Below are 21,535 nucleotides of genomic sequence, written 5' to 3'. Positions count from 1 at the left end.
AGTGGTGAATGTTGTTCCTCTGTTCAAGAAAGAGAATAGGAATGACACTGGTAATTATAGGCCAGTTAGTCTTACTTCGGTGGTCGGGAAGATAATGGAAAAGGTCCTGAAGGATAGGATTTATGACCATTTGGAAAAATGCAGCTTAATCCGGGATAGTCAACACGGATTCATGAAGGGTAGGTCTTGCCTCACAAATTTGATTGAATTCTTTGAGGAGGTAACTAAGTGTGTAGATGAAGGTAGAGCAGTTGATGTCGTATACATGGATTTTAGTAAGGCGTTTGATAAGGTTCCCCTTGGTCGGCTCATGAAGAAAGTAAGGTGGTGTGGGATAGAGGGAAATTTGGCCAATTGGATAAGTATCCGTATATCACATTGAAGACAGAGGGTGGTGGTGGATGGAAAATTTTCAGACTGGAGACCAGTTACCAGCGGTGTATCACAGGGATCAGTGCTGGGTCCTCTGCTATTTGTGATTTTTATCAATGACTTGGAGGAGGGGGCTGAAGGGTGGGTCAGTAAATTTGCTGATGACACCAAGATTGGTGGAGTAGTGGATGAGGTGGAGGGCTGTTGTAGGCTGCAAAGAGACATTGATAGGATGCAGAGCTGGGCCGAAAAATGGCAGATGGAGTTTAACCCTGATAAGTGCGAGGTGATTCATTTTGGTAGAAAAAATTTGAATGCGGATTACAGGGTCAACAGCTAGGATATTGGCTGATAGATATGATTCTGTTAGTGTGAATATGTCAGGCTGGTGCTTGACTAGCCTGTGGAACAGCTCTCCAAACCTGGACACCAGCACAGGGAGATTGGCAAGGAGCACTTTACCAACTGGACTGCAAATTATTATCTTGAAACCAAACCTAAGTTGTCACCATTTTACTTATTGAACTTTATAATGATTGACTTTACAAGAGTGCTGCATATAGACAATTTCAGACGTCACCAAGAATAAACCATGTGGGCCCACAGTCATGTGTAGTGTTGACCAGGTAGAGAAACTGGATCCTTCCCTAAAGGTCATTAATGAAAACATTTGGCTTTTAAGACACTGACAGCCTTCATGATTACTTCTCTAGTGTCAGACCACAAATTACCATATTTCCTGATTTTTAATTTCATAACTTGCCGTGGGGTATTCAAAATCACAACCTATGGATTACTAATCCAATACCATAGCTCAAAGATTGCTGAATACTTCAACAACCATTTTGGAGTCAAATTTCAGTAACCCTAAATCGTCAGCGTTTTCCATTCCACTGTCCTCTGGCATGCAGCATTATTCCAACCTTCAAATTGGCATCCCAATATTGTGAAGTCAAAGGTTTTCTTCCAAAAACAATCATATTTTAATAGTTTGGTTACTTTAATAAAAAAGTTCTCCAAAAGACCAAGTACTCATGCAATCAACAGCTTTCCTGTTTAGGATGCACAAATCACTCACTGGGTTACTTGACATAAATTAACAATTTACCCTCTATGCAGTCAGTTCTGGAAATGTATTGGAAATAAATTAATGCAAGGTTTCTTCATAAAGCAATAAGATCAACTCAGAAGCAATAGGGTACTAGTGCTTGCAACCCATCACTTAAATTACAAATTGAAAGCTGTTCAGGGCAGCACGGTAGCATTGTGGATAGCACAATTGCTTCACAGCTCCAGGGTCCCAGGTTCGATTCCGGCTTGGGTCACTGTCTGTGTGGAGTCTGCACATCCTCCCCGTGTGTGCGTGGGTTTCCTCCGGGTGCTCTGGTTTCCTCCCACAGTCCAAAGATGTGCAGGTTAGGAGGATTGGCCATGATAAATTGCCCTTAGTGTTGGGTGGGGTTACTGGGTTATGGGGATAGGGTGGCAGTATTGACCTTGGGTAGGGTGCTCTTTCCAAGAGCCGGTGCAGACTCGATGGGCCGAATGGCCTCCTTCTGCACTTTAAATTCTATGAACACTAGCAGCAACAAGAATGCAATATAAAATTCAATGTTTTACACCATCTGCGTTTAATTTTACTACTGCTTGCATCCCTCAATTGCTGTGCACACAGCTACAGCCTAGACAAATACTGAGGAAAATCAAGAACAAAATTGAATGCTACATCAAACTGAACTCTTTGGCTTCTCTGATAGTTCAGCAGATAAATCCAAAGTTGTAGAGAGCCATACATAACATGGAGGTCCCAAGTTTGATCATCAATCTGTGCTGAATTCACTGACCGCAATCAGGCTGCAATAGAAACACTACAACTTGCCTGAGGCACCTTGGCTAGGGACAGGATCACCAGCCATACCATAACAATCAACCCATGCTTAAAAACTCTGTGGAGATACTGCGCAAGGCACAATTGAATTTAGCTGTGATGCCCCCTTCAGTCAAATAGCCCACAGGCACTGACCACCTTGGCTCTCAAATGAAAGTAATTTGAGTGAGAAATGGCAAGGAGTCTAAACTCCAGGGAGTCGAGTATCAGGAAAATATTGTCCCGAGGTTCAAAGTTTTTGAATCTTAAAAATGGATTATAAATTTCTGAAAAGTTGGGCAACAGGCACTTTTTAAGAGGAAATTCAGTCAGGGTGAATATTACATAGGCAGAGCAATCAATTTTTGGATCACAGCTGTGTCTAATTTATGTCAATGACTTGGGCTCAGCAACTCAATGCAAACAGATGAAGCCAAACTGGGAGAGGCAGTGAAACTGGAGGCAGTTCAGAAATCACAGAATGAGGCCACAGCATCTTAAAGTGCAAAAAGCCCTTTGGCCTTCCATGCCGATGCTGGCTCTTTAAAAGCGCTATTTAAATAATACCACACACTGCTTTTAGCCCACATCCCTGTTTTTTTTTTAAATTTAGAGTACCCAATTCTTTTCTTTCCAATTAAGGGGCAATTTAGCGTGGCCAATCCACCTGACCTGCACATAGCCACAGTCCTGTTAACATTTTTGTTCCCAATGTACATCTAATTCCTTTCACTGGTTATGACTGAATCTGCTTCCACCACCTTCCCACAGTGCATTCCAGAAGTGTAAAACAAAATGCCATTAAAGCCTAGCAGTTATGTAAAAGTAAATTTAATACATTTGGCAATTGTTTAAAATTAACATGAAAGCTGCCATATTATTATGAAAATAACCTGCTGCCCCTACCTCTTCTGCCCTTCACACAATTCTAACCCAACACCACATGCTTGATTCTTAGAACCCCCTGGGCAACTAAGGCTACCACAAAATTATGTATTGCTAAAGCTGCCTTCATCCCAAGAACAAATACCACCTATAGGAAATGGTCATTTTTGAAGAGACACACCAGTTACTGGAACAATTTCCACTGAAGCAAAGCAGGTTAAGAGAACTAGAAAAAAAACACAAAAAAAAAGAACTAGAAGTTTTGAAGATTATGAACACTTTGATAGAGAAGAAAATAAACAATTTTATTTAAATAGTGCTGGGCGGCACAGTGGAGCAGTTATTAGCACTACTGCCTCACGGCACTGGGGACCCGGGATCTCTGTCCATATGGAGTTTGCACATTCTCCCCGTGTCTGCGTGGGTCTCACCCAAACAACCCAAAGATGTGCCAGACAGGTGAATTGGCCACGCCAAATTGCCCCTTAATTGGAAAAAAATAATTGGGTACTCTAAATTTTTTTTTAAGTATTTGAATTGTGCTTTTTACAACCACTGGATGTCTCAAAACGTTTTACAGCCAATGAAAAGACAATTTTTCTGGTTGAACACACTAACAAGGAGTCATCAATTTAACAGTCACCAACAAAACACGGGTAGCACTGTAGTTAACATTGTTGCTCACAGTGCCAGGGTCCCGGGTTCGATTCCCACTTAGGTGACTGTCTGTGCGAAGTCTGCACATTCTCCCTGTGTCTGCGTGGGTTTCCTCCGGGTGCTCCGATTTCCTCCACACAAGTCCTGAAAGACGTGCTGTTAGGTGAATTGGACATTCTGAACTCTCCCTCAGTGTACCCGAACAGGCGCCGGAGTGTGCTGACTAGGGGACTTTCACAGTAACTTCATTGCAGTGTTAATGTAAGCCTACTTGTGACAATAATAAAGATTATTATTAAATAAAAGAGATCAGGAGAAATCTCCAGAGAGGGTATTTGAGCTGGGCGTGATTTTTTGTAAGAAGTGGTTGAGGGTTTTACTGAAGAGAAAATTGAAGAAAAATCTGGAAAATATATACAGAGCTACTGAGAGGAAGTGGAATCAGTTTTGGATTACTTTAGTGCAGGTGCAATAAGCTGAAATTTTTTATTCTCTGCTGTAAACTTTGATCATTCAAACACTCTCAGAATCGTCCATTAAATAAGATCCAAACAAACTAGTTCTTAATGCAAAAATAGATTTCTGGGAGAGCCAGTGGTCAACATGAGTCTCGTGCACATATGCTTGCATCACTCAGGTTTGTATTCAGTGTTTTCATAAATACATTAGAAACTCTGAAAAAGGCACCACATGGTGATGTACAGGCTAGTCCACATGCCCTTCCTCTAACAATATTTGTTTGTCCGATCAGTGCCACTAATCACTTCAGCTCCACCTATTAGTCACACGAAACTTCAGGCTCAACCTGCTAGAAACAGAATTCCAGTTCTGCGAATTAATCATTGCAACATTTTCTTTTTCATAAGATGTGGGCCTCACTGGCAGGGCTGACATTTGTTGCCCATCCCTAATTTCCCCTGAATGGAGTGACTTGGTTTGCTATTTCAGAGGACAGTGAGAATCAACCACATTGCTGTGATCTGGAGTCACATTAAGCCAGACCAGGCAAGGATGGCAGATTTCCTTTCCTAAAGGACATTAACGAACCAGATGGGTTTTTACAACAATTGATGATAGTTGTGTCATGATTACCATTACTGAGACGAGCTTCATCCAGCAAGATTTTTTTAAACTAAATCCAAATTCCAGCAGCTGCCGTGGTGGGATTTGAAAACATGTCCCCCAGAACTTTAGCCTGGATCACTAATCCAGTGCCAATACTGCTACACCATCTCCCCATATGAAGTGATGCCTTAAGAGGGCACTGGAGACCATGGACTTCTATTGGTTTGACAAAATATTGTAATAGTTTGAATTCTGCAATAAGGCTATTATGCTCTTATCAGGCGTATTGGAAGGATTTACAGGATGATAATCAACCTGTTTGGCCGCATTATGAACATATTTAATGGCCATCAGGTCCTGAAGTGAGACTTGAACCTAAAGTTTCTGGCCCAGAGGTTGGGATGCTACCCCTATGTCACAAGATCACCTGAGGGTAAACTAGCCAGAAATATTAAAAGCAGATTAGTTTCAACAAATATGTCAAAAGAGAGAGGTGTAAAGTCAACTTAACCAATGCTAACTGGTCTGGGGAAATGGCAAAGTTCAAAACACACAGAATGTGAAGTTAAATAGACTGTATGCATTGTTGAGAGCTTAAACACTAAAATAGAATTCAGGACAGTGAAATCTGCTAAAGGTAGAAGAAATACAAGTGGTCTCCTCCGAACCTGATGTATTATTGCTGGGCGGCGAATGTGGAGAAGGTACGGAGCTGGGTCAGAGGGGTTGACACCCAATGGGTCAGAATGGAAGAGAGATTGGGTACGGGGTCGGGATTGAAGGCGATAGCGACAGCGCCGCTCCCAGCGGCCCCAGAGAGATACTCAGCGAGTCCGGTAGTAATAGCTTTGTTGAGAATTTGGAGGCAGTTTCACCAGCCCTTCGGGTTGGGGGCAGGGTCAAGGGAAATGCCGATTCGGGGGAACCATAGATTTGAGCCAGGGAAGTGGGATGGAAATTTTCAGAGATGGGAGGAGAAAGGAATTAGGACACTAAAAGATTTGTTTCTTGAGTGTCGTTTTGTGGGATTGAAGGAGCTGGGAGCTAAGTATGGGCTGGAGCAGGGGGAAATATTTAGATACAAGCAAGTTCGAGACTTTGCCAGAAAGGAGATACAGAGCTTCCCAGTAGAGCCAGCTTCCACATTGCTGGTGGAGGTGCTGACGGCAGGGAGATTGGAGAAGGGCGTAGTATCGGCAGTTTACAGGGCTATTTTGGAGGAGGATAATGCGCCACTAGAAGGGATCAAGGCAAAGTGGGAGGAAGAGTTGGAAGAAGGTATGGAGGAGGGGTTCTGGTGTGAGGTGCTCTGGAGGGTGAACGCCTCCACCTTTTGTGCGAAGTTGGGGCTGATACAGCTGAAGGTGGTATATAGAGCACACCTTACAAGGGTAAGGATGAGCCGGCTCTTTAAGGGGTAGAAGATGTGTGTGAACGTTGCGGGGGAGGCCCTGCAAACCATGTTCATATGTTTTGGTCCTGTTCAAAGCTAAAGGATTACTGGAAGGAGGTTTTTAGGGTAATCTCGAAAGTGGTGCACATGAAACTGGATCCGAGCCCTCGTGAGGCCATATTCGGGGTTTCGGACCAACCGGGTTGGAAACGGGCGCGGAGGCAGATTTTGTAGCCTTCGCCTCGTTCATCACCCAATGGCGGACCCTGTTAGGGTGGAGATCAACCTCTCCACCCTGTGCCCTGGTGTGGCGACCTGATGGAATTCTTGGTGCTTGAAAAAGTCAAATTTGAACTGAGGGGAAGAATGGAGGGGTTCTACAATTCATGGGTGTTCTTCATTATGCACTTTCGAGAATTGGATCACATCGAACATTTGGGGGGGGGTCCTGGGAGGGTTGGGGGGGGGGGTTAATGGTGACTATGGGTGATTCCGGATTCCTTTTTGTCATTTGTTTATGTCAACATGCGGGCTAATGTTTGGGGGTTTGGTGGGAGGATGGGATCGTTGTTATTGATATGGGGATTGACATTACATTCGTTGTTGATTATTGCTTATTGTTGGGTGTACATTTGGGAGAAATTGTGAAATAGGAGAATAAAAAATATTTTTTAAAAAGAAATACGTGATCAAAGACTCAGGTTTAAAATACAGTACTCAGATGCAAGGCCGTTGATAGATTGGCACGCCCAAATCTGCCAGATTTAGTTTTATTCATTCACTGGACGTGGGTGTCGCTGGTTATTCCAGCATTTATTGCTCCTTTTCTAATTACCCTTGAGGGGGCAGCTAAGATCCACATTGCTGTGGATCTGGAGTCACATGTAGATCAGACCAGGTTAGACTGGCAGATTTCCTTCCCTAAAGGTCATTCGTGACAATCGGCAATGGTTTCATGGTCATCATTATCTTTTAATTCAAGATTTTTTTTAAAATTCTGCAGTGGTGGGATTTGAACCCGAGTCCGCAGAGCATTACTCTGGGTCTCTGGTTTACTAGTCCAGTGACAACACCACCGCCTCCCCTAATTATTGGTTAGCCAGCTCTTGGTCTGCTTCTTCAGCAAAGAAAGGTACTATAACATTTCCTCGAATTCACATTTACTTTTTGTCAACAAACCTGACTTTTTGTTATTATTTTGGACACATTTCATGTCAACACTGTCACAAAGTAGCTCCAGCCTAATAACAGAGGGACTAATAGGGAGATTAGGTTATTGAGCCCTCCAAGCTTCTCGTCATTCATATAGATCACACCTGATATGTATCTTAACTCCGATCTATCCAGCTTACTTCCAAAACCTGCAATACCCCGTCTTAACAAATATTTATCAATCTCACGTTCTGAAATTTTCAAGTGACTCCCAGTCTTAACATCTTTTTAGGGGAGTGTGTTCAAGATTCCCACACCTTTCATGTGAAGACGTCTTTTCTGACATCACTCCTGAACAGCCTAATTCTGAGGTTATACCCCCCTTCGTCTGGATTCTACCACCCACCTGAGGAAATATTGTTTCTTTCAGTCCACCTTTTCAATTCCTTTAATCATCTCAAATGCCTCAGTTATATCGCTCTTTAATCTTCTGCACTCAAAAGAGTACAAACTCGGGGTGTGCCCCCCCAACCCACTCAACCTAAAAAGATGTGTAGGGTAGGTGGATCGGCCATGCTAAATTGCCCTTTAATTGGGAAAAAAAATAATTGGATACTCTAAATTTATACTTTTTTTTTTAAAGTACAAACTCAGTTCACACAACCCATTGTCATAATCTCTTAGCTTCAGCATAATTCTGGTGAATTTGCACTGCATCCTCTCTGGTATATCCTTCCTGAAATGCGGTGACCTGAATCGAACATAGTACTGCAGACGGGGTTTAACCAGAGCCGGCGAACATAACTTCTACCCATTGAGACAAAGGCCAATATTCTCTTAGCTTTTTAAATCATTTTTTGTACCTTTCCACGTGCCTTTACTGATGTGTGTACAGGCACCTAAATCTCTATGGAATAGATTTCAGAAGCCTCTCTCCAAATTCAGTAGACCATAGAATTCCTACAGTGCAGAAGGGGGTATTCGGCCCATCGGGTCTGCACCAACCCTCCGAAAGAGCACCCTACCTAGGCCCACTCCCCCGCCCTATCCCTGTAATCCCGCAACCCCACCTAACCTGCACATCTGTGGACACTAGGGGGCAATTTAGCATGGCCAATCCACCTAACCTGCACATCTTTGGACTGTGGGAGGAAACCCAAGCAGACATGGGGTGAATTCCTCACAGTCACCCCAGACCAGAATTGAACCCAAGTCCCTGGCGCTATGAGTCATCTTATTATTTAAAAAATCAACTGATTGTAAGCAACACTGCAGGGAATTTACTATTATTCAAATGCCATCACTGATCAGCATCTACTACTAAATTTAATTTAATCACCTTTCTTTTCCTATTGTGCTGCCCATTTCAAATGTGAAGACATGGGTTGGCACACTAGATCAAACATTTTTACTTCTGGCTAGCATATTCCATGAGTCAAATGATCATCAGAAGTGTGACGTTCACAGGAAGTGCATTCTATACACAAAAACATAAATTCATTTAAAGTCAATTGACATGTACTTTTTAAAGAAGCAATTTAACTTTAAAAAAAACATTTTTCCTCTAAGTCTGCTGCAATTTCTCAGTGAGCTCTTAGCTACAGTGTTTGCTCCTTTAGCCAGTGAGTGCAATATATAAATTACAGCATTTCCACTGTAGGTATTTATTTTCAAACCTCTTAAGTTAAACAACCAGCAATTCATGAGCCGTGAGAAACACCAACAGTTTAGGTTTTAAAAATTACTTCACTAGGTCACACCAACAACGACTGCTGAAATTTCAAACACCACCCAGCAAATCATCTGTCATCCTGGAAAAGCAGCTTATTTATCTGTGATTTTTTTCATTGCAAGTATTAACACAATTTAAATATTTAAAGAGGACTTACATTAACATACACCTCAAACATTCCAAGGGCATCACACCCAAATAATTATTTTCACATAGTCACCTGTGTTCCTAGGAAAACACAGAAGCCAATATAGACAACGTTGCATAAAGAACAAATAAGATGAATTGCCCTTAATGGGATTTTAGCAGTGTTAGTTGAAGGAGGAATGTTAACCACGATATCAGAAAGTCTCTGTTTTTGAAGTAGTGCCATGGATCTCTGACATCTACTTGAACCAACAGAATCCATTAAATGAATAAAGCTGAACATGCAGAGTACAAGTTAACTAAACAAATGTGCCCTAACTGATAAACAAATAAAATGGAAAAATGGTCTCCACAGATCATGCAAGACGTTCATTGGGATGAGTAAAATAAAACATAGAAGCAGGTTTAAAGGATTTCCATGGGACATCATGGAAACTAAAAAAAATACAGTGACAAAGGCTGAACAGTGGTTACAATTTTCTTTCAGTAGTACAAGGGAGCAAAGGCAAGAAAACTTCAAACTATACAAAATGATTTGAAGGTGAATAGCAATAAAGCAGATTCAATAGTAATGTGCAAATGGGAATTGGATACATAGTTGAAAATAATTTTTAAAAATATATTTAAAGTACCCAATTAATTTTTTCCAATTAAGGGGCAATTTAGAACGGCCAATCCACCTACACTGCACATCTTTTGGGTTGTGGGGGCAAAACCCACGCAAACACGAGGAGAATGTGCAAACTCCACACAGACAGTGACCCAGAGCCGGGATCGAACCTGGGACCTCAGCGCCGTGAGGCAGCACTGCTAACCACTGCGCCACGTGCTGCCGATACTTGAGAATAATTAGAAAATGCAAGATTATGGAGAGAGATTAAATGAGTGGGAATACTTGGATAACTCTTTCAAATAGCTGGCACGAGCATAATGAATCAATGGCCTGCATCTGTACTATAAGATTCGACAAACACTTGTAAATATTCTGAGCGATTACTTCCTCCAAGAATTCTCAAAAAATATGAGCACTTGCTTGACTATAGGTATCCTAAGCAAAAGCAATAATAGAAATGAGATGGGAGCCCTATAGGGGCTCAAATAAACATAATGCCAGGGAAAGATGGTTTCCTCCCAAAGTGTTGAGACATGATAAATGAGATACTGAATACTGGGGAGGAAGCGATAGATTGGAGACAAGCAAATAGGGTGCCCTATTTTAAAAACTGGATCAAACAAAATCAACTACAGCTCAAATAGTATTCTTTCAATTTCATAAGATAATGGGACTGATCATCAGAAGTAAATCCGTACAACTGGTTTAGCACACTGGGCTAAATCAATGGCTTTTAAAGCAGGCCAAGCAGGCCGGCAGCACGGTTTAATTCCCGTACCGGCCTCCCCGAACAGGCGGCGGAATGTGGCGACTAGAGGCTTTTCACAGTAACTTCATTGAAGCCTACTCGTGACAATAAGCGATTTTCATTTTCATTTCATTTCAATAACCTAAAAAGGTGCAGTTAACATTAATTTTGATGGCAGCACGGTAGCACAGTGGGTTAGCATTGCTGCCTCATGGCGCTGATGTTCCAGGTTCGATCCCGGGTCACTGTCCGTGTGGAGTTTGCATATTCTCCCCATGTTTGCGTGGGTTTCGCCCCCACAATCCAAAGATGTGCAGGGTAGGTGGACTGGCCACACTAAATTGCTCCTTAATTGGAAAAAAAGTATTTGGGTACTCTAAATTTATTTTTGAAAAATTTAGAAAGAGAAAATCCAGCCTTATATTGAAGTGTTCACTACATCACAACAGTGACCTTGCTTCAAAAGTACTTCACTGACTGCAAAGCTCTTCGGGATATTCTGAGGTTGTAAAACACACTATAAATACAGTAAAAGTTCTTTGCTTCTTTGATCAACCTCCTCCACAACTGTGAAAATCCATACAACATCATGTACTCAGACTAGAAGTTATTTGGCTCCTAGCCAAATCCAACAATGTAGGGATTTGGGTTAAACGTTGGGAATGGGCTAGAAATTAACTGAAGGGTATAAAAAAGGCAGACCTTAATTAAAACTGTCTTCTTTCTCCTGTGTAGTCCCTCGGAATTGATGTGTTCCAAGATGGCTGATAAGTCCACTGACTTTGCCACATGTGGGCAGCTGTGCTTGAAGCGTTGGTTAAATGGGCTGTGATTGTGATGGTGGAAGTGCAGAGTGCACTTTCACAGGACTTGGTATTGAGGCCACTCCTGTTTCTAATTTACAATCAATGACATGGATTCTGAAACTTAAGGCAACGCAGGAATGTTTGGTACGAACTGCAAATTAGTACGGGCAGTGTTCAAATTTTAGATGGAAACAATTGCAGCAACTGCTCACATGGTCAAAACTGCCCCAACATTGACTTGGCCTTTTTCTGCTTAGGCATTCATTACACAAAATTCACATTCTTTACTAGGAGTCAGGTTGGCTCAGTGCGAACAATCTTGTCTTTGAGTTAGAGGTCATGGGTTCAAGTAACACACCAGGGGCTTCAGCAAAAAAATCTAGGCTGCTGCTTAAGTGTGTAATTGAGGGGCTACTGCACTGTCAGAGCAGTTATCTTTTGAATGACAAGTTAAATTGTGACTCTGCCCACCTGATCAGGTGGATGCAAAAGATGCCATAGCACTAATAGAATAGGAGCAAGAAAATCCTACCAGTGTCCTGACCAATATATTCCACCAAAAACAAATTAACCAAGTTGTTATCCAATTATTGTTCATGGAACACACCCCTCAAATCTGATCTGTCATTCAATCGGATTATAGCTGATTAGTATCTCAATTCCATTTACTCATTTTTGCTTCACATAGGCCATTCAGCCTCTTGAGCCAGCTCTGCCATTTGATAAAATCATGGCTGATCTTGACTGTAGCCTCAACTCTATTTTCTTGTTTACACCCTATAACCTTTGAGTCACTTGTCAATCAAGAATCTAACAGCCTTAAAAATGCTCAACGATCCTATTCAATAATTCTTGATATCCTTATCCAACAAAAATCTACCAACTTCATTTTTTTAAAATTTAAATTGAGCCCAGCATCCAGTTTTGGCAGGCAAGAGAATTACAGATGTTCATTATCTTTCTGTGAAGGAATGTTTCCTGATTTCACCCCTGAATAACTTATCCATTGTTCTGAATTCCCCTAACAGAGGAAATAGCTTCTAGTACCCTATGGAATCATTTTACCATTGGAAGCACCCAAATTTGATTACCCCTCAACTTTCTACACACAAGAGAATCCTAGCCTCATCTATGCAACCTGTTACTCTTTAGCACTTTAAGCCCGACTATAAGTCTAGTGAATCTGGGCTGTATCCTCTCCAAGGCCAATATATCCTTCTTTTGAAGCAGTGCCAAAAATGGAGCATAGTAGCCCAGGTGGGGTCTGAACAAGACTCTGCACAACTGAAACAAAGATTACGCATTTTCAAACTCGATCCCCTGAATAAAGGCCAACATTTCATTAGCTATATAAATTTTTGTACCTGTTTAAAAGCTTTTAGCAGGTTGGGTACATGGACACCCAGTTCTCTTGTTTTTTTGCCAGTTTCCAGCTCCTTGCTATTTAAAAAATATTCCTTGTCATTCTTGAACCCAAAGTGGAGAATCTTGCACTTCCTCACACTAAACTCCATCTGCCAGATTTTCCAGCTCACGGAGACATATGTCAATGTCCCTTTACAACTTCCTGCTTCCATCTACATAACCCACTGTCCCTCCTAACTTGGTGCCATCTGTATACTTAAATACACAGCTCTGTTGATACATATGGTGAAAAGCCAGTGCCCCAGTACAGATCCCTGCAGCAGGGATTCTTTCCATTTTGGAAACCCCCCTCCAGTGTTATAAAAATTCCACAGGTGCCTGTAGCAAGTATTTTTGCTAAATAAATAGTCTCTCAGAGCCCCTCCGACTCATTACTGCTGCTGCTGCCCTAGTACTACTCTTATGCTCATCCACTTACTGCTTCCCTCCACCTGAACGTCAAATACCTGATGGATCCAGCTCTTGCCCTCAAATTCACCGACTCACTCAGATTGTGCCAGACACAACAACCAGTGCTGATACTCTGATAGTAAACCAGCCTTATTGCGTCCTTTCCAATACTTGTACAACTAATAAACAAAAGTGCAAGATGAAACTGATTAAAAAATACATCTTTTGTTTTTAAAAGACCTTTATGATTTCTTCCCCTCAACCCAAACTGTTCTGTCTCCAGATTAATGTTTTACAATGACTCCAGGACAATCCTGGCAGGTTGAAATCGTAGCTATGAGTTAGTATTGGGCGAGAAGAATCAGGCCTATCCATGATGCCTCTTTGGTACAGCACCCAGAGATCATGCTGCCTGTCTGCTCAGTGAGCTGCCAGTAGTGTCAATGCACAGGTCAGGAGATCCAAGTAGGGACTGAAGTCACCAGCCTGAAGCTGTTTTTACAAACCAGTGTATTTTTCTCATTTCCTTCTAAATCCCAGAAGACACCTCCTTTGGAGGCTGTGGACCCCCTACTCCCAGTTGAGAAATCCTGCCCTGGGGAACATCACTTGTCACATTGCACTAATCAGCAAATGCTCCCTTTGTCCCTGCTCTGCCTCCAACTTCCTTACCAATCACTGACCCGGATCACATGGTGATGTCCAAATTTGCACGCTTTTATTTTTACTAATGGCCTTGTGTGCAGAACTTTACCAAGTGCTTTCTGGAAGTCTAGTATGACAATAAATATATAGGCTCCCATATCCTCAGAGCATCCCTGATCGGAGACCCCTGGTTCCTGACCAACCAAAATGGAGAAGGTTCATTCAGGAAGGTACCAAACACAGAGACTTTGTCGAGTGTGTAGGTGCAAAAGCAACGAGTCCATTGGAGCACACAAACCCATCTACCCAACCCTTCAAGCACGATCTGCAGATCGTGCAATGGAGTTATTAACAATCTCAGAAGCCGTCGAACTGGAGCGGAAGTCATCCACGAAACCAAGGGACTAGCTAAGAAGTCCTTTCATGCCCACCAGGTTAATGACACAAATTTAGATTTGACCATGCCGAAACTATAGCACACACCAGAATCAATTATGTAGATGGTATACAACAGACAACCCGATCAGTACACTCCAGGGTTACCACTCATTAAATCCAGTGGTATACTAATGGATAATCAAGGCAACGTAGATTGATATATTCTAACAACTGCAAAGCACATTTCAATTTATTTACCCCACATATTTATAAATTTGCTCTCATGTGCACAAGTTGCTCTCTCAGCATATAAAATCATGTTACAGATTACACCCCACAAACAGGCTGATCTGACCATTAAATCTATGACATTACTTCACTTCCCCGTTCCACCTTATACCAGAATTCAATCCCACCCTCAACACTCACACTATCTCTCATTCTCTGATACACACCTTTTACTCCACACCAACTCAGCAAATTCCTTGCACCTATATTCAACATCTATTGACCTCATGTTCCCCATCTGCCTCTATACTAATGCAGATCAATTCTCATCTCTCCCTATTCCCCCTCCATGCACCTCACACCATCCACCCTCTGCCCCCCACCCATCTCTCGCTTTTCCACTTCACTCCGCCTATCTCAGTATCTCTCCCTTCCTTCCACCACTCAGCTCATTCAAATCACTCGTGCCTCCAGCTCAAACCCTTGTCCCTCTCTCCCAAGCCCATATTCCCATCCTACTCCCCTCCCCCCCCCACCCCTTGCTCTCCCTCTGTCCACCTCTTTCTCTAGCCCTCCTTTCTCGCCCTTTCCCACTCGACTCATGCCTCTCTCCTTTCTTTGCTCTCCCTGTTTTTTCCTCCATTGCCCCACTCAACTCCCAGTGTCTCTCTCCTCGTTTCCCCGTGTCTCTCCCACCTCTGTCTCACACATTTATTCCTCCCTGCTCTCACGCAATTCAGCCTCTTTTTATCTCCTTTCCAACAATGCTGCCTCTGCTCCACGTCCCAGCAGCTCCCTGCCTCTTTCCCCCCCACCCCCGAGAGCACCTCTCTGGATGCCTCATTCTCTTCCCACTCCCCCTACCATTCACTCGCCCCCACCACTCACTCGTTCACTCGCCCCCACCACACACTCGTTCACTCGCCCCCACCACACACTCGTTCACTCGCCCCCACCACACACTCGTTCACTCGCCCCCACCACACACTCGTTCACTCGCCCCCACCACACACTCGTTCACTCGCCCCCACCACACACTCGTTCACTCGCCCCCTCCACACACTCGTTCACTCGCCCCCTCCACACACTCGTTCACTCGCCCCCTCCACACACTCGTTCACTCGCCCCCACCACACACTCGCCCCCACCACACACTCGTTCACTCGCCCCCACCACACACTCGTTCACTCGCCCCCACCACACACTCGCCGCCCCCACCACACACTCGTTCACTCGCCCCCACCACACACTCGCCGCCACCACCACACACTCGTTCACTCGCCCCCACCACACACTCGTTCACTCGCCCCCACCACACACTCGTTCACTCGCCCCCACCACACACCCGTTCACTCGCCCCCACCACACACCCGTTCGCTCGCCCCCACCACACACTCGTTCGCTCGCCACCACCACACACTCGTTCGCTCGCCCCCACCACACACTCGTTCGCTCGCCCCCACCACACACTCGTTCGCTCGCCCCCACCACACACTCGTTCGCTCGCCCCCACCACACACTCGTTCGCTCGCCCCCACCACACACTCGTTCGCTCGCCCCCACCACACACTCGTTCGCTCGCCCCCACCACACACTCGTTCGCTCGCCCCCACCACACACTCGTTCGCTCGCCCCCACCACACACTCGTTCGCTCGCCCCCACCACACTCGTTCGCTCGCCCCCACCACACACTCGTTCGCTCGCCCCCACCACACACTCGTTCACTCGCCCCCACCACACACTCGTTCACTCGCCCCCACCACACACTCGTTCACTCGCCCCCACCACACACTCGTTCACTCGCCCCCACCACACACTCGTTCACTCGCCCCCACCACACACTCGTTCACTCGCCCCCACCACACACTCGTTCACTCGCCCCCACCACACACTCGTTCACTCGCCCCCACCACACACACGTTCACTCGCCCCCACCACACACTCGTTCACTCGCCCCCACCACACACTCGTTCACTCGCCCCACCACACACTCGTTCACTCGCCCCCACCACACACTCGTTCACTCGCCCCCACCACACACTCGTTCACTCGCCCCCACCACACACTCGTTCACTCGCCCCCACCACACACTCGTTCACTCGCCCCCACCACACACTCGTTCACTCGCCCCCACCACACACTCGTTCACTCGCCCCCACCACACGCTAATAGCCGCCACACTCACTCCCTCTCCTTCCCCAACCATTCTCGCCCTGCCTCCCCAACCACTACCACCCTCCCCAACCGTTCGCTCCCTCCCTCCTCCCGAAACACTCCCTCTCTCCCTCCTCAAACACTCTCCCGTCCTCCCTCCCTCCCCAACCACTCTTTCTCTTCCTCCCCAACCACTCTCTCCCTCCCTCCCCAACCACTCTCTCCCTCCCTCCCCAACCACTCTGCTGTCGATCATCCCTCCCAACCACTCTCCCGCCCTCCCTCCCCAACCACTCTCTCCTGCCCTCCCACCAACCACCCCCCCCCCCCACCCTATCCAAACACTCTCTCCCGCCGCCGCCCCTCTCCACGGCAAGATCTCCCCCTCCTTCCCTAGCTCCCTCTCCCAGGGGCTCTCCCCGACGACCTCTCCCTCCATCCCTACCCCCAACGCTCTCTCTCGCTCCCTCCCTACCCCGGCGCTCTCTCTCCCTCCCTACCCCCCCCCGACGTTCTCTCCCTCCTAGTCTCCAACGTGCGCCCCGTCTCTCTCGCTCTCCCCGACCTGCGGCCTTTTGCTCCTTCTCTCCGACGAGCGTTCTTTCTCTCCCCGCGCTCTCGCTCACTCGCACCTCACCCCGCGCTCTCTCACTCGCTCCTCACCCCACGCTCTCTCTCACTCACTCCTCGCCCCATGTTCTCTCTCTCACTCCTCACCCCGCGCGCTGTCTTCCTCTCTCCTCACCCCGCGCGCTCTCTCTCTATCTCTCTCCTTATTCCTGTGTACCCGAACAGGCGTCGGAATGTAGCGACTAGGGGCTTTTCACAGTAACTTCATTGCAGTGTTAATGTAAGCCTACTCGTGACATTAAAGATTATTTATTTATTTACTCACCCCGCGCGCTCTCTCTCGCCTCACCCCGCGCGCTCTCTCTCGCCTCACCCCGCGCGCTCTCTCTCGCCTCACCCCGCGCGCTCTCTCTCGCCTCACCCCGCGCGCTCTCTCTCGCCTCACCCCGCGCGCTCTCTCTCGCCTCACCCCGCGCGCTCTCTCTCGCCTCACCCCGCGCGCTCTCTTTCGCCTCGCCCCGCGCGCGCTCTCTCGCCTCGCCCCGCGCGGGCTCTCTCGCCTCGCCCCGCGCGCTCTCTCTCGCCTCGCCCCGCGTGCCCTCTCTCGCCTCGCCCCGCGCTCTCTCTCTCGCCTCACCCCGCGCGCTCTCTCTCGCTTCACCCCGCGCGCGCTCTCTCGCCTCGCGCGGGCTCTCTCGCCTCGCCCCGCGCGCTCTCTCTCGCCTCACCCCGCGCGCTCTCTCTCGCTTCACCCCGCGCGCTCTCTCTCTCGCCTCACCCCGCGCGCTCTCTCTCTCGCCTCACCCCGCGCGCGCTCTCTCGCCTCACCCCGCGCGCTCACTCTCGCCTCACCCCGCGCGCTCACTCTCGCCTCACCCCGCGCGCTCACTCTCGCCTTACCCCGTGCTCTCTCTCTCTCGCCTCACCCCACGTTCTCTCTCTCACCTCACCCCACGTTCTCGCTTTACCCCTCATCCCTTCCAGTTTCTATCCTCTCTCTACCCCTCCAGTCTCACTCCTCCCTCTACCCCACCCCCTCAAGCCTCGCTCCTCCCTCTACCCACCCCCGTCTCACTCCTCCCTCTACCCCACCCCCTCAAGTCTTGCTCCTCCCTCTATCCCCACCCCCTCCAGTCTCGCTCCTCCCTCTACCCCTCCAGTCTCACTCCTCCCTCTACCCTCACCAGTCTCACTCCTCCCTCTGCCCTCACCAGTCTCACTCCTCCCTCTACCCCCTCCAATCTCACACATCACTCTACCCCCACCCCCTCCAGTCTCTCACCTCCCTCTACCCCAACCCCCCTCCAGTCTCGCTCCTCCCTCTACCCTCCCCAGTCTCACTCCTCCCTCTACCCTGCCCAGTCTCACTCCTCCCTCTACCCTGCCCAGTCTCACTCCTCCCTCTACCCTGCCCAGTCTCACTCCTCCCTCTACCCTGCCCAGTCTCACTCCTCCCTCTACCGTCCAGTCTCACTCCTCCCTCTACCGTCCAGTCTCACTCCTCCCTCTACCGTCCAGTCTCACTCCTCCCTCTACCGTCCAGTCTCACTCCTCCCTCTACCCTCACCAGTCTCACTCCTCCCTCTACCCTCACCAGTCTCACTCCTCCCTCTACCCCCTCCAGTCTCGCTCCTCCCTCTACCCCACCCCCTCCAGTCTCGCTCCTCTCTACCTCCACCCCTCCAGTCTCACTCCTCCGTCTACCCTCATCAGTCTCTCTCCTCCCTTTACCACCACCCCCTCCAGTCTCGCTCCTCCATCTACCCTCCCCAGTCTCACTCCTCACTCTACCCCCACCCCCTCCAGTCTCACTCCTCCCTCTACCCCTCCAGTCTCACTCCTCCCTCTGCCACCACCCCCTCCAGTCTCACTCCTCCCTCTACCCTCACCAGTCTCTCTCCTCCCTCTACCCCAACCCCCTCCAGTCTCGCTCCTCCCTCTACCCTCCCCAATCTCACTCCTCACTCTACGCCCACCCCCTCCAGTCTCATGCCTCCCTCTACCCCCACCCCCTCCAGTCTCACTCCTCCCTCTACCCCTCCAGTCTCACTCCTCCCTCTACCCTCCCCAGTCTCACTCCTCCCTCTACCCCCCACCCCCTCCAGTCTCACTCCTCCCTCTACCCCTCCAGTCTCACTCCTCCCTCTACCCTCCCCAGTCTCACTCCTCCCTCTACCCCCACCCCCTCCAGTCTCACTCCTCCCTCTACCCTCCCCAGTCTCACTCCTCCCTCTACCCCCACCCCCTCCAGTCTCACTCCTCCCTCTACCCCCACCCCCTCCAGTCTCACTCCTCCCTCTACCCTCCCAAGTCTCAGTCCTCACTCCACCCCCACCCACTCCAGTCTCACTCCTCCCTCTACACCCCCACGCCCCCTTCCCCTCCCCCGGGGCCTCCGATCACTCCGGGGGCCGCGGTGTGGAGCCGGCCAGTTCTCGGAGCTCAGTAGGCGGTCGCTCGCTGAGGGTGGTCACCCCCGCCATCCTGGGCCCAGGCCGCACACTCACCGCGCTTGTCGTGGTCGTAGCCCACCAGCACGAAGTAGTCGGCCAGCCTGGCCATGGCCGTGTCGCTGCTGCTCGGCGCCGCCTGTGATCCCAACCGTCAGCATCGTCCCGCCGCCATCCCGCCCTCACCGCGCCTGCGCGTCCTGCGCCGGGGGGGGGGGGGAGGGGCCGCGCATCCCATAATACCCGGGCGTCGCCATGGTAACCGCCTTCACACCCACCGAGACACCTTACCGCCATTCGGCCCCTTATTTCTGTGCCGACCCAATATTTCTGTCCAACTTAACCACACTTTGCAGCTTGAAGTCTGTAACGCCGGGTTGTCCGTCCCTCTGCTAATGGCCCTCCCAGTGCGCTCTGTCCAGGCCCCTCATAATGTTATACCAACCCGCAAAACCTCTCCCATTCAACCTTCTCTGTTCCAAAGAAAACAACCCCAGGCTATCCAGTCTTTCCTCATAGCTAATTCGCCACTCCTCCTTATGGCGACATCCTTGCAGATCTCTGTGCCATCCACAACCAGACCTTCATGCCATGCAATGGTCGGAAAGGTGCTGCACATGGTTCTGGCATAACCTCCCTGCTTTCGGAGCGCTGCTCCTTCCTCGGGTGAATCCAGTATGTTAATTAATGCCGATGGCAAGAGTAAAGAATAGTTCAGAAACAGAAAACATCAAAGGGGCAAATGTGAGATGCAAACATAAATGCCCAAAGCATGGTAAATACTTCTGCTGAGCTGCAGGCACAAGTTGCCACATGGGACTACGATATAGTGGCAATGATAGAACCTGGTTAACAGAAGGCAAGGATCATGGACTTAATATTCCTGGCTACAACATATTCAGGAAAGATAGGGAAAGCAATGAAAGGGGCCAGCAATTCTCATCTTTGTTTTCAAAGCCCTCCAGTGCCTCACTCCTCCCTATCTCTGTAACCTCCAGCCCTACAACACTATGAGATCTCTGGGCTCTGAAAATTCTGGGCATTCCTTCATTCCAACAACGACAGTTGTGCCTTCAGCTTCCCAACCTCTTTTGACCAAGCTTTAGGTCATCTGGAATAATATCTCCCTCTGTGGTTCAGTGACTTGAATTGGCACAATGCAAACAAATGTTTCCGCTAGAGTCTACAGGTTAGCATTGGGATAACTGTTTCTCGGAGAACAGTTTTTTAATAAATTTAGAGTACCCAATTATTTTTTTCTCCAATTAAAGGCAATTTAGCGTGGCCAATTCACCTAGCCTGCACATCTTTGGGTTGTGGGGTGAGGCCATCGCAAACATGGGGAGAATGTGCAAACTCCACACGGACAGTGACCCGGAGACGGGATCGAACCCGGGTCCTCGCCGCCATGAGAATAATGTGCCCTTGAAGTCGGTATAGTTCATTTACTCTATTTTCCTGACGATTGGGATCATCATGGTATCTATAAGGTCACTTGAAATGTCTTAATTTTGCCAGAGTATCTTCTCTATTTTTTAGTACTCCACTGAGATAATGTCACAACCAGAGGCTTTATTGTTTTTCATTTGGTTGACTGCAGTTATCACTTTATGGATATAGTCTAGCTCAGTTTTGAGGTTATGTTGTGGGAGGTTCTCCTGCAGGTGCATGCCCACAGTGGAGTCTGATTGAGTAGTTCGACAAAGTGCTCATTCCAGCAGGTATTGATAATGTCCATGTCTTTGAGGAGAGTCTTGCCATCTTCGGATTTTACCAGTGTTAATCTGTTTGTTGAGGATACATATATATCTTTGATTCTTTGTAAAAGGTGAAGAAGGTGCCATGCATGTCAGCCAG

At 47.6% G+C, this 21,535-nt stretch overlaps 1 protein-coding gene across 8 annotated transcripts in view; it reads right to left on the bottom strand.

The window, feature by feature from the left end:
• Positions 1-19,881, bottom strand: part of sbf1 (SET binding factor 1) — a 217,908-nt gene extending 198,027 nt beyond the window's left edge. For all 8 annotated transcript variants that reach the window (XM_072471256.1, XM_072471258.1, XM_072471259.1 and 5 more), the window contains exon 1: positions 19,736-19,881. In XM_072471256.1, the coding sequence (XP_072327357.1) occupies positions 19,736-19,790 (55 nt within the window). In that variant the 5' untranslated portion in view covers positions 19,791-19,881. The remainder of the gene's footprint in view (positions 1-19,735) is intronic.
• Between the last annotated feature and the right edge of the window lie 1,654 nt (positions 19,882-21,535).

This window comes from Scyliorhinus torazame, chromosome 13 (genome assembly GCF_047496885.1).
Source record: "Scyliorhinus torazame isolate Kashiwa2021f chromosome 13, sScyTor2.1, whole genome shotgun sequence".
In the NCBI taxonomy this organism is placed as follows: domain Eukaryota; kingdom Metazoa; phylum Chordata; class Chondrichthyes; order Carcharhiniformes; family Scyliorhinidae; genus Scyliorhinus; species Scyliorhinus torazame.
Note: the sequence above shows the minus strand (reverse complement) of the source record. Positions and strands in the feature narration are given on the sequence as shown.